The sequence below is a fragment of the Mustela putorius genome, unplaced genomic scaffold, assembly GCF_011764305.1.
Source record: "Mustela putorius furo isolate JIRA1106 unplaced genomic scaffold, ASM1176430v1.1 tig00000874_pilon_pilon_pilon, whole genome shotgun sequence".
NCBI classification, from domain to species: Eukaryota; Metazoa; Chordata; class Mammalia; order Carnivora; family Mustelidae; genus Mustela; species Mustela putorius.
In genome coordinates this window covers 6,094,868-6,108,601 of record NW_025421505.1, presented here as the reverse complement: position 1 = coordinate 6,108,601, position 13,734 = coordinate 6,094,868, and the positions used below count along the sequence as shown (strand labels likewise).

The 13,734-nt window shown below is 51.0% G+C and overlaps 1 protein-coding gene across 1 annotated transcript; it reads right to left on the bottom strand.

Moving 5' to 3' along the window:
* Positions 1 to 2,534: 2,534 nt before the first annotated feature.
* On the bottom strand, positions 2,535 to 13,180 carry LRRN4 (leucine rich repeat neuronal 4). The gene is made up of 5 exons (XM_004751535.3): positions 13,042 to 13,180; positions 11,391 to 12,051; positions 10,049 to 10,253; positions 6,450 to 6,587; positions 2,535 to 4,941 (listed from the first exon to the last, which is right to left on the bottom strand). Exons 2-5 carry the CDS (start codon positions 12,040 to 12,042, stop codon positions 3,699 to 3,701), a joined length of 2,238 nt encoding a protein of 745 aa, XP_004751592.1. The 5' UTR covers positions 12,043 to 12,051; positions 13,042 to 13,180; the 3' UTR covers positions 2,535 to 3,698.
* Positions 13,181 to 13,734: the final 554 nt, after the last annotated feature.

The following is a 13,734-nucleotide window of genomic DNA, read 5'->3' as shown; positions in this document are numbered from 1 at the left end:
ACATTGAACACATCTTGGCACCAGTAAAGTGGGAGCACAAAGGTGATTTAAAATGAGAGAAGAGAACTCAAGATAAAGTAATTATGGGGAAAAATTGGGATTTTGTACTTTGTTATGTTTATTTCCTCGTTCAGTGTTGATGCTATTTGGAGTTACTCATGTCTTGAGCTCATAATCTCTATAGTATGAAGGTCTTAATCTGGCTCTGGTTAATAAACCTCAACCCTTAGAAAAATGGTACAAGTTTCTTGAGGGTTTTGGATATTGGACTATTATACAATGTGAATTCTGCTAGTTTACAAAACACTGGAACTGTACTAGGCTTGTTTGAGTGTATATTCGTACGGAGCCAAGCACGGCAAATTCATTTCGGTGCCTCCATAGAATGGATTCAATCCTGATAGTAAATTTAAAAAGGCATTGAGGGGCGCCTGGGTGGCTCAGTGGGTTAAAGCCTCTGCCTGAATTCAGCTCAGGTCATATCCCAGGGTCCTGGGATCGAGCCCCGCATCGGGCTCTCTGCTCAGCAGGGAGCCTGCTTCCTCCTCTCTCTCTCTCTGCCTGCCTTTCTGCCTACTTGTGATCTCTGCCTGCCAAATGAATAAATAAAAAGTCTTAAATAAATAAATAATAAAAAGGCATTGAGATGATTACGTGTCTGAAGTCTATGGTAGTCACATTTTTGGCTTTTGCTTTCCAGTTTTTAATCAGGAGCTGGTATGTATCTTAAAAGATTGCTTAGTCCAATTCTCTTGGTTACATACCTGATGAAACTTGGGATCCATCTTAGAATTTTGGAAAGCCTTTTCAAAACTTTAAACACCTATTGAGGTGAGATTTGGGTATATTGAGTTTCTGCAGCATGGTTTTTGTGCCTCAGCACATTTTGGAAGCAAGATATGTGGGAATCAGGCTTGATTTTTGTTTTTTTTTAATTGAAGAGTAAATTTATTAGCGCACAAGCCGGGGGGAGGGGCAGAAGCAGACTCCCCACTGAGCAGGGAACCAGACACAGGGTTCAATGCCAGGACCCTGGGATCATGACATGAGCCAAAGGCAGACACTTAACTGAGCCTCCCAGGTACCCAAACTTAATTTTTTTTTTTTAAAGATTTTATTTATTAGAGCATGAGCCTGGGGTGGCAGGGAGGGAGGGAGAGGGAGAAGCAGCCTCTCTACTGAGCAGGGAACCTGACCTGGGGCTGGATGCCAGGACCCTGAGATCATGACCTGAGCCAAAGGCAGACACTTCACCGGCTGAGCTACCCAGGTGCCCAAACTTGATTTTTTTTTTTTTTAAACAGAAATAAATGGTCTTTGGGATTGAATTGTTTCTCCCCAAAAGATAATGTTCAGTTCTAAGCCCTGGTACTTGTGAATGTGACCTTACTTAGAAATGGGATCTTTGCAGATGTAATCATGTTAGGATGAAGTCCTACTGGCTTTGTGTAGGCCATAATCTAATGCCTGTTGTCCTTATTAGAAGACAAAAATTTGGAGGGTATGTGCTATGGTGAGTGCCGTGAAATGTTTAAGCCTGATGATTCACAGACCTGTACCCCTGGGGCACATAATACATTATATGTTAATAAAAATAATTTTAAAAAGAGAAGTTTGACTTCTGGGTATATCCCGGAAGGAAATGAAATCATCTTGAAGATATGCACTCTATGTTCACCACAGCATTATTTACAATAGCCAAGACATGGAAGGAACCCGTGTCAATGGATGAATGGATACAATGTGGTATAAATACAGAGAGACACAGAGTGATGTTTATTATTCAGCCATAAAAATGGAAACCCTGCCATTTGCAACAACGTAGATGGAACTTGAGGGCATTATACTGAAGTGAGATAAGGCAGAGTAGAACAAATTCTGTATGATTCCACTTATATGTGGAATCTTAAAAATAAAAAACCCAACTCCTAGAAACAGCAGTAGATTGGTGGTTCATAGGAGTGGGAGACAATGGGTGAATGTGGTCAAAGGGTACAAACTTCCAGTTATGAGTAAGTTCTGGAAATGACAATGATCCCCAGAAGACAGCACAATGATTATAGTTAATAATGTATACCTGAAAGTTGCTTAGAAAGTAGTAGGTCTTCAAAGTTCTTACCACACACAAAAAGGTATCCATGTGTGGGACGCCTGGGTGGCTCAGTTGGTTAAGCAGCTGCCTTCGGCTCAGGTCATGATCCCAGGACGCTGGGATCGAGTCCCGCATCGGGCTCCTTGCTCAGCAGGGAGCCTGCTTCTCCCTCTGCCTACCATTCTGTCCGCCTGTACTCGCTCTCTCCCCCTCTCTCTCTCTGACAAATAAATAAATAAAATCTTTAAAAAAAAAAAAAGGTACCCATGTGAAGTGAAGGGAACTTTTTTTATAATCATTTCCCAATATATACGTGTATCAAATCAGATTGCACACCATGAACTTACACAAACTTATATGTCAGTTATATCTCTGTAAAGATGGGGGGAGAAATACTTTCTTAAAAGAGGGAAGTTTGGACGCAGAGAATGCCATAAGACAATGAAGGCATCGATTGGATTTATTTGCAAACCAAGGAGCACCCAGGACAGCCAGCAACCAGAACAGGCAGGGAATAGTTCTGAGTCTCCAGAAGAAACCACTCCTGCTGATACTTTGGTTGTGGTTTTCTGGCCTGAACTGTAAGAACAGATTTCTGTTGTTTTAACCCACCTGATTTGTGGTAATTGTTCCAGTAGTCACAGAAAAGTGAAATAAGTACTAACTTAGAAAATTAAAATCTAGAAGTAATGATACACATTGTAATTTTATAAAAAATGCTTTTTTTAACATTGGTATACAAGTGAAAAGGTGTTGAAAGGCGTTGCCCACACTCAGATACAAATCATGAAGGCACTGTTTGATGCAATGGAGAGCAAATGCTTTGGCTTCTAGCTAGAGCCTTGACGTTCTTTTTTGTTCATCTCTTCTCTTAAAAGACCAAATCCCGGAAGTGATCCTATTGCGCTTTTTTAAGAAAAGGAGTTCGTAGTTTCTTTGACCACTTACACTCTGGAGAAGTCCAGTAGACAATGACTTTAAAAAGGACAGCTTGTCCTTGTGTTTCACAGAGGTTCCCAGAAGACTGCAGTTTTAACTACAAAGCTAAAAGCACATTTTTTTTTTTGCCAAGAGACGCAATAAACCCCAGGCAGCCTCAGGAAACATAACCAGTAGTTCTCCCTTACCCCAGTTCTCAGATTAAGAATCCACAGGAGTTGATTCCTTGAATACCACGTGCTTTAGCCAGAAGCTTGACCAGAGGGAACGTCCCTGAAATGACTTGAGGATGTCACTTCCAGAATGGCAAAAGAGACTGAATTGTGTGAACTGTTTTATCTCTTCCTACTTACACACCCAATCTATTCGACTGGACTCCAAGGGGCATGGACTGCTGAAAAACAACAACACACAAGGCTGCGCTATGGCAACGGGAGTGGTCTGGTGTGAACTGTAACGTTTCTGGGCAGAGAACACGGCAGGGAAAGCAGTGGTTCCCCGGACAGAGAAACTGCATAGCAAGTTCCCTTTGTGCCGCAAGAGTGCTGGCTTCGCAGAAATTCACAGAGGCATTCTGAGCTGACAGGGTCCTCTTTGACCCTCTGTCTCTTCTTTTCTAAACATGGGCGGCTAGTTCTTAAGCTCCAGTGGAGGAGGGGGCGCGGAGCTAACTGAGCGTCTGGAGCTTCAGCGGGTAGTCGAAGGCTGGGTTTTTGTAGGCCACCAGGTGCGTGTTGTAGCACTGCAGGCGCACCGTTCTGCTGCGGCGACACAGACATGATGCCAGCAGCAGGGTGGTGATGAGCAGGAGGCCGCAGGCAGTGCACAGCCCCGCGAAGACCAGCACAAAGCTGGGCTTGGTGGTGAAGGCGGCGCACGCCCGCGTCCAGCCCGAGGCCTGGACAGGCTGGCTCAGGCCCGCGCGGTTGGCGGCCAGGATGCACACGCGGTACATGGTGCCCGGTGAGAGCCCATACAGGGGGTGCTGCCGGGCGGTGGCATAGATGTCCGCCACCACGGTCACCGACTGGTTTTCTGCCCAGCCCTCAGGAGAGTAGTGGATCTGGTAGCCGTGCACCACCGAGTTCGGGGCGCACCAGTGCACGAGGGCCGATGTGTCAGTGGTCTCGGTCACTGCCTGCAGCCTGGGGGGGTCCGGGAGGCTGTCCTCCCCGCTGAGCCCGGGGCATCGACACCGTGAGCGCCTTTGCAGCTCCGCACATGGGGTCTGCAGGTGCTTGCAGGGGTGGTAATCACAGGGGACATCCTGGGGAGGTGCTCCCACCTCCTCCTTCTGCCCCTCCTCCTCCTCCTCCTCACTAGATTCGTCCAACAGCAAGACTGGAATCCCGCCCTCAGAAGGACTCGGGTGAGGCGCCTGCAGGGTGGCCTGTGCCCTGTAGTCGGGCTGGGGCGTCTGCACCTGGCTCCAGGGGGTAGGGAAGAGCCCAGGGTGTTTGCCGGCCGAGGGGGTGGAAGCAGCTGACACGTGAGGCGCATGGACCAGCGTGGCAGCGTGCTCTTGGTGCTCTGCCCCAGCTGTGTTTGCAGCCCTGCGCGGAGCGCTGGAGGTGCTAGAATCTGCTGTGGGGATGGCCATGGAGCGGGTGGTCCCCACTTTGATGCCACTGTGGGACCATGCGGTTTGTGTGGTGGAATCCGTGGAGAAGGAGAGGGGCTTGGTGACACTCTGTCCAGCTTCCACAGGTCGAGTGGAAGGAGCTGTGCTCCATGGGGTGGTGAGACCCTGCGCTGACGGTTGGTGGGTGAGGGGAACGGCCGGGGGCGAGCTGGAATTGAGGGTGGTGCTTTGGTCCAGATGACACACAGTGGGCAGCTGGGACAGCGAAAGAGGGGCTGAGAAGAGGTCTTGGGATCCTGAAGCCGGTACACACACAGTGTCTGCTGCCCTAGAGGGGAGACCAACCAGTTAGAAGGTGTTTGAGTCCTCAGTGCAGACAATCCCTCTCAAACCCAAACATGTCTGCTAGGTCCCACCGACCACACACTCTCCATCCCTCACTTCTCTGACCCCTAGGGCAACCAGTGGAGTAGGCTTCCCTCATCATTTCCATTGAGCAGAGAAAGAAACAGAAGCTCAGCAAAAGCAACTAACCGGGACGCCTGGATGGCTCAGTGGACTAAGCCTCTGCCTTTGGCTCAGGTCATGATCTCAAGGTCCTGGGATCGAGCCCCATGTTGGGCTCTCTGCTCAGTGGGGAGCCTGCTTCCCCCGTCTCTCTGCCTGCCTCTCTGCCTATTTGTGATCTGTCTGTCAAATAAATAAAATCTTTAAAAAAAGAAAAAAAAAAAAAGGAACTAATTGCCCAAGATAGCAAGTGGCAGAACCTAAACCCAGGGCAGGTTTGTGAATGGTGGCTCTGATTCTCCAAGTGTAGTCTGCCATTTTGTTGTCACCTATCTACTTCCGGGCTGAGTACTAGTAGTAATACTCATACCAGCTAACATTTTCTAAGTTCTTGCCATATGCCAGTGACTACTGTTAGCACTTTACTGTATCAACTAATTTAATCTTTAGAGCTTTATGAGGTAGCCACTATTCTCCCGATTTTATGGTGGGGAACAGAGGCACAGAGAGGTTCAGTAATGCAGCCAAAATCAAGAGTAGTAGTGGTGTGCAGAGGTTACACTCTCAGTCTCTTCATTAATACTGTAATGAGACCCTTCCCTGCAAAGGGCCGGGGTCCTTATCTTTGGAGATAACATGAGGAGGTGGGGGGTAGACTGATCCCCACTTCACAGAGGATGGAGGGAATGTCTCCTAAAGTGAGCTAGAGGGGCTGGTGGAGCTGGTTTGAGTGTTTTCTGGTAGCCAGCCTGAGCATGGCTCCCCATGGCAAAAACAGCCCTTCTAGCCAACAGTCAATGGGAAGTCCTTGAAGGACTTGTTTTTCCCTGTCCACAAGAGCTCTGTAAGCCCATTGGCCTTGGACTAAATGATGCAGGGGACCAGGCTGCATCTTGGGGACTCCCTAGTGGAGCCCAGTAGTGGAGGCAAATAGATCCTGCCTCCTCCACCCAACAGCTGCATGAACCCAAGCAAACACTTCATCTCTTTGGGCCCCAACCCAACCCATCAGTAAAATGGAATACAGATAAGCCTGTCTCAGCAGAGACAATCTAGCTGTTGACTTAGCCCATTTTCCCCCATACTGGGCACAAACCTAGAATACATTACCCAGCCTCCCCTGTAGTAGGTGTGGCCTGCGACCAACATCTGGCCAATGAGATGCGAGTGGAGATGAGAGGCCCCACCTCCTGTCTCGACCCATTAAAACCATCCTGTCTGTTCCTCCATGCTCTCCCTGCCACTATGCCAACCTGCTCAAGAAGGGCAAGCCATAAGCTGTGAGAATTTCGGCTCACCTCTTAGTCATCTGCTTTGTAAGTATGTTACCTGCTTAGGACAGTCTTCTTTGCATCCCTGAGGAGCCAGGACAATTCACAGCTGCAAATGAGGGGGTTGCCAAAGAGGCTGATGGACAGGACTTGGGAGGAATGCAGGCTCCACGGAGGGAAAGAACTCAAGTTACAGCTGAAACATAAAAAAAAATCAAGTCAGGCTTTAAAAACCTAGTCAAAACAATATCCAGAGAGCCATGGTGGTGTCACTGCAAAACCATTCTGTTAGGGCTTAGAGGATACTACTTTGGACGAAACTCTTTAAGGACCTTGGACTACCTTTTTTTTTTTGTTTGGTCATCTGTAAAGCGGAGATCCCAACCAACTCAGTCACTCTCACTCCTCCTATTAAATGGAGACAGTATTCCCCTGCCCATGTGTTATATCGCCAAGAGTCTATGACAATGACACCATTTATAATAGACCAGTCACAAGAAATGGCAGAAGTTCTTAATGAGAGCACTCTGGAATATGGGCTATTGCAGTTGAGCTGTTGCTGATGGTACTCAACCACCAGTCCTTTGGAAGATGCCTCGCTGGAGTGTATCATGCTCTTGCTGAGTAGAAATCTCCCCAAAACTTAGTAGCTTAAAACAACAAAGATCTGTTCTTTCTCCTGATTCTGTGGTTCTTGTGGTCCAAGCGAGCTCAGCTGGGGCTGGAAGATTTAGGATAGCCTCACATATATGGAGCCTCAACTAGGTTTGCTGGGGCCTCCCTCCATACACTCCTCATCATTCAGGAGGCTAGCCCAGCCTAGTGCACAGGGTGGTGGAGGGCGGGGAGGGAGGCGGGCTCCCAGGTGGGCTTCCCAGGAAGGGAAAAGCTCCAATCCTCAACTGCTTTCAAGCCTCTGCTTGGGTCACTTTTGCTAATGTCCCACTCGCCTAAGCAAGTCACATGGCCAAGTGCAGCTTCAAGAGGTGGAGGATAGACTCCAGTTCTTGATGGGAGGAGCTGCCAAGTCACATTGCAAAGAGGTGTGTCCACATGGAAATGTAAAGCACATAAATGAATATATACATATATGCATGCTTGCTTTCAGCCGATTTCACAGAGCCAGAGTGGAAATCTTAGAATCAGAGATCACTTAGCGCTTCAGCATCCCAAGGAAATATTTTTCATTTTGCCTGAAGGGGGAGAGGGGGAAAGGATTGTCCTCTTTTTGAGCAGGTAAGGTTCCCCAGGGCTTTACAGTCATTATCTCAGTGACAAATCAGTGAGAGAATGATATTCTGCTCATTCTACAGATAAGGAAAATGAATCCTTTCCTTATCCGGTGTCCCTTTCTGCCACCAGTGTGGCTTGCATGTGATGAAATCAATTCGAATCACCACCTACATGGAGGTACAGGAGGGCCTGGCTCACATCCTGGTGTGGGTCACATTGTAACTTACAGAGCCCTAGTGTGAAAGAAGGTTCATTTGCTCTCCTAAATAACCTATTTTCGATTTTTTTTTTTTTTTTTTAGATTTTATTTATTTGACAGACAGAGATCACAAGTAGGCAGAGGCAGGCAGGGGGGTGGTGAGGAAGCAGGCTCCCTGCTGAGCAGAGAGCCTGATGTGGGACTCAATCCCAGGACCCTGGGATCATGACCTAAGCAGAAGGCAGAGGCTTTAACCCACTGAGTCACCCAGGTGCCCCTCCTTTTAAGATTTTATTTATTTATTTGGCAAAGAGAGAGAGAAAAAGCAGGGGGGGGGGCAGCAGGGAGTGGGAGAAGCAGAGTCCCCACTGAGCAGAGAGCCCAACATGGGGCTCAATCCCAGGATTGCTGGGATCATGACCTGAGTTGAAGGCAGATGCTTAACCAACTGAGCCACTCAGGTGCCCCCTCTTTTCACTTTTTTGCTGAACTATTGCCCCTCCCTCCTGCATGTCAGAGGGGACTGTGGAAGGCTTTGGGCACACTGGGTGGGCAGAACAGCCAGGAAGGTGGCCATCCCCTCACTGGTGGGAGGTGGCCATGCCAGGGAACCCAATATGACTATTTAACACAGGCCCCCCAGGGAAGGCTGTGGGTGAGCTAAGGAGAGCAGAGAGTAGGCCAGGCTAAAAGGGGGGAGAGGGTCCAGCAGGGCAGATGGAGACACTTGAGAGCACCAAGAAAGCAAGTGGCTGGCTCCTTCCTCACGCCCTGGCTGGAACACAGGTGTTACACTGGGGGTGGGGAAGCCTAAGATGAGCCAGAAGGGATTAAACCTCCTCCTTCAACCACAGAAGTCACCGCAAGGTTTTCATTTGGCAGGAGACTCAATCAGATTATGATTTAGACAGACCCCTTGGCTGAATGTGGTGACTGGATGGTGTAAGTGTTCTTACCCTGGGGTCTGCGAAGGCGGGGTGTTGTGACCAGGGATGGGGTCAGGATTTGAGCCGGGGCAGCATGGCTCCACATCTGATACCTTCCATAGGAGTCTGAGGCTCAGAAGAGGAGTCGGAGCCCAAGAGGCTAATATCCCTTTCACCAACATCACTACCATCACGATTACCCTCACTGTCCCCAACTCACCATCATTACCAACAACATCACCGTCACCACCACCACTGTTATGGCCATCATCCCCATCACCTTCTTCACCACCACCGTATCATCACGAACGGTACAGCAAGTACCGTAATATGTCAGGCACTGAGCTAAGTGCTCTGCGTGTTCTGTTTCCTTTGTTCCCACGCCAAACCCCAAAGTGAATACTCGGGTTATGGCAGGTGCTAGCAGAGAAAAGAGAAAAGTGGCTACTTTGAAAGTGATGAGGGGCAAAGGTGCTTCATGGGTCCAGATGTGGGCCCCTAGGAAAGGAGGTGGTCTGGGCTCACCTTCAAAGGTAGGTATGCTGCCCTTCCTGCGGAAGTCAGGTCAGGAGGGGGAGTACAGTGACACTTTGGACAACCAGGCTTGAAAGGACAGACCCTGGACCCCAACTGCAAGTAGGATACTTCTATCCTCTCACCTTTCCTCCCTAGACCCATTCAAACCTTGGAAGGGCCGAATTGCATAAACTCTTGCAGGTGGGTGGGGGGGAGCAGGTGGATCCAGTAACAGAAGACCCTGATGCCTCCTGCCCTCTTCCCACAGCAAGTTTCTCAACCTGGGCTTAAAGGAAACTTTACACGCATGAGAGTTTGGGGTTTTACTCTTACTCTGGACAAGACTGAGTTGCATGGCTATTAGGCCACTGGACTATCTGGTACCTGGCCGAGATATCACCCAAAGGAGGAAGAAGAACAGAAGTCCAGCGAGGATGCAAAGGAGAAGAGGGAGAGGAATGAAGGTCTGATTAGCGCTATAAATGGTTACATCTGTTCAGTTTAGTGTAGTGGGCAGAAATCAGTTACAGAATTCACATGTGTCTTAGAACTAAAACACTTCTGGGGAGGTGCCTAGGTGGCTCAGTGGGTGAAGCCTCTGTTTTTGGACCAAGTCATGATATCAGGGTCCTAGGACCGAGCGCCGCATCAGGCTCTCTGCTCAGCAGGGAGCCTGCTTCCTCCTCTCTCTCTGCCTGCCTTTCTGCCTACTTGTGATCTCCATCTGTCAAATAAATAAAATATTTTTTAAAAAAAAGAAGAAGAAGAAAAAAAACCACTTACTTCTGGAATAGAAGGACCTGTAGGCGAGGAGTGTCTTGGAAGAGCTGGGTGTGGACAGAAGTCAGGGCGGACGAGTCTTGACAATCCAGCTGCTGCAGGTTGGGGGTCATCTTGAAAATGGCTGCCTCCAGGGTCCGCAGCCTGGGCATCTTCCTCAGGTGGAGAGAGGTGAGTTTCGGCAGGTCTCTGATCCACCCTGACTGAACTGAAATACAGAGGGGGAAACTGTCCACTACCCAGGAAGGCACAAACCCGTGAGGCCAGCACAGCATTAAGGAAAGGAGGAGATGGACGAGGTGAGTCATAAAGGTCATTGATGAGCATGGACAATTAACAGCTTTGGGAATCTCAGAAGCATAGACCGTTTCAGTTGGAAGAGCCCTTAGAGACTAGGCTGCCTGCCTGCCTTCCTTTCTTCCAGCCCTGGGGCAGCTAAAGTCAAAGACAGGTCCAGGGCCACTCAGCTGGGGAGGGATGGCATGAGGACTTGAACCCAGGACACTGTCTCCAAGGCTGCTGTTGCCCATCCTCTTGTTAAACTTCACAGGGAACTACCCCAGATTTCACTCTGAGGGCTACCAGAAGTGGGGGTGGTTTTGAGAGGGGTAAGGAAGGGGGAGATGAGATCAAGGCCGAAACCTAATTTTGTGGCTCCCCCAACAAGTGGAAAATGTGCTACTTTCCCTGTTTTCCATTCTCGCTCTTTTTTTTCTGTCCACATTGAAATAGGTGATTATAGGCATATATAGTGTTGCTGTTGTTTTTAAATAAAACCACCCTAGTGAATCAGTTAAAACATGCCAAGTGCATGTGTCTTGTTTGACGATTCAACGTTCACAGAAACCACTTGAGCCAAACCAAGTAGAAAGATCAACCAATTCATGCTCAGGTTAAACTGAGTGTTTGGTGCTAACTTCATTCATTACTCAGCCTCGAAGCGATCCCACTTCCCCATTCTACAAGCATTTGTCAGCTCCGCTAGGTAGCAGTAATCAGAGTGGCTAAGGCTGGGCTTTGGGCCCAAATGCCCGGGCTCAGATTTGGAATCACCACTTAAACCGCGGGCCGCTCATTCCGCTGTGCGCGCCTTGGTTCCCTCCTAAGGAAAGCGGAGATCCCTACTAACAGTCCCCACCTCTCGGGCCTCCAGAAGTTAACCACCCTGTGCCCTTCGAACCGGGCTGTTGCGCTCTGCAAACTGAGGTGGGGCCCTTTCTGAGCCGCACGGGGAGCTCGGTGCCCTGGTCGCCGCCCCACCCCCCACCCCGGAGGAAGCTCATGGCCCAGCCCCGGGAGCGCCCGCCCAGCCCGGCTCCCAACTCCCGGCGCCGCCCGGACTCACCGCGCTCCAGGAACGTGCCGCTGAGGTCCAGGACCTCGAGCGCGCCTCCCGCTCCCGCGAAGGCCCCGTCGGCGATGCCCGCCCCCAGGTCGCGGCCCAGCGCGGTGCCAGAGAGGTTGAGGAAGCGCAGCGCCGGGAGGCAGGCGAAGGCCCGGGGCTGCAGCGTCTGCAGCGGGTTCCCGGCGAGCGCCAGCGAGCGGAGGCCGGGCAGCGCGGGCCCGGCGCACGGCGGCAGCGTGGCCAGCTGGTTGTAGCTGAGGTCCAGCGTGTGCAGCGCCGCCGGCCCGCCGGGGCCCCAGCGCAGCTCGGCGATGCGGTTGTGGCGCAGCATCAGCACCTGCAGCTGCGGCAGGGCGCCGAGCTCTGCCGCGCTCAGGGCGCGCAGCAGGTTGTGGCTGGCGTCTAGGTTACGCAGCGCGGGCGGCAGACAGTTGGGCAGACGCTCCAGGCTGCGGTTCGCCAGGGTCAAGGTCGACGCTCCCGCGGAGGGCAGCCCCTCGCAGGGCGAGACCGTGGCGTTGGCGGCCCCGCTTTCCCGAGAGTCCTGCCGAGTCAGCCAGAAAAGAGGGCCCCTCTCCTGGGGAGGCCCTGCCAAGCAGAGGCGCAGCGCCGTGGGCAGCAGGACCGGCAGGGCCAGCAGGGCCCACCACATGGTGCGTGGCTGCGGAGAGAACAGCGAGACAGTCCCTTCAATGCGCAGAAATCCCGAACGAAGGGGCAGACGTGGCTCTCTATCCCCCTGCTCTGCGGAGAAGCACAAGGGCTGGCTGTTCCCTGAAGGACGGGGCAGGGATGAGGGGGGAGCTCCTGTAGCACCTTGTGACCTTCCCGCTCCCAGATGCCTCTCCCTCTAATTCACTTGTGGGTTAGCATCCACGAGTGACTTCTTGCAGAAGGCCTCCTACGTCTGTCCCCTCGGGCCCGAACGTCCAAGTAACCTCCTCCCTTGTCCCCATTGCATGAGCTTCTGGAGGGAAGAGACTGTGTCCTTTATTGCCGTAAACTTTCCCCAGGTGCACAGATGCTGCCCCAGAAACGTCTATTAATAATGAGCCGGTGAACGACCTCAGTCAGGAGAAGCTCTGCTGGAACAGGAACATGGGACTTACGGAAGATTTTGTTGCCTCAGTTTTTCCCCTTAGAACTAATGGGCCAGCCACAGGTGAGTCGGATTTGCGTTTGACCTGGTTTGCAGGTCATGGTTTAAAATGAGTTCTGAGGGCAGAACTTTCTCTTCAGAGGGCTCTTTCTTGAGATGGTACTCCGAGTTGCCTTTTGGGAGGAAAAGAGCCCCCAGAAAGCTGGGAGGCTTGTAAACCTGGGTTCAGTGGTCATAGCAACAAAAGCCAGAGCCCCTGAGCTCACCCTTGCCCTGGAGAGGTGGGTGAAGCTTTCTGGGTGTGGAGTTTCTAGAGTCCTCAGAATTTCTTAGGGCAGTTGGGAGATCAGGTAGGGGTAGATCAAAAACCCTTTCACATGGCCCCATCTCTGCAGGTGTGTATCCTCTACCACTGTCTCTGCCGACCTCCAGATTTCTGAGCAACCACCCAGGGGAGGGGCTTCTCTCTTGCTAGTTGGGGGTCCAGGCAATGAGAAGGATCCTGGAAGCTGGGGCCAGGAGTCCATGCGTCTGGCAATATGTCATACTCACCCTAAGCTGTCCTTTTGGAGTGTGGCACCCCTTTGCAGTCCTCTATCTTATAGATTCCAGAGGTCCGTGACTTAGACAGCAGCTCTGCTCCGAATTCCAGAGGGAGGCCTGTTTCCCAGGTACTCCTGCTCCAGGCCCCACCCACTGAGAGGGCCTGAGATACTCCAGTCTCTGCAGCTCCTCCTTCCCCACCAAGACTGTGGTTCTTAGCCAACACTTTCAAGGCCTGTTTCCCTCCTCCCCTGCGCTGGGCCTGGCACTTCCTTCCCGCCCTCCCCCATCTTTACCTTTCCCTACACTGCCTTTCCAGAGCCTGACAAAGGGAGGGAGGCAGCTCTCCCTGGCCAAGGAGAGGGTGCTAAGGGGTGCAGTGAGGGAGAGGACTCTGATCTTCCTGCCCTAACACAGCTGATGAAAACCCCTCAACTTAGGAACCCCAAGGGGAAGCTCCACTGGGGCCGCCCCTCCCTCGCTGGGAGCTTTGTACTATCGCTTGGTAAGCTTTGCTGCCCACTACACTTCATCTGGTCGACCTCTTCATTCTTCAAAGCAGTGGGACCAAGAACCATGGACTCTAAAGGCAGAGAAATCCCGCAACTAAACCAGATCAGGCGTTCCCAGGAGTCGTTAGATTGGTTTCTCTGGGTCCCAGTTTGGTGAAAGCATGGGTGTGCGTTTCTCTGTTTATCTTGT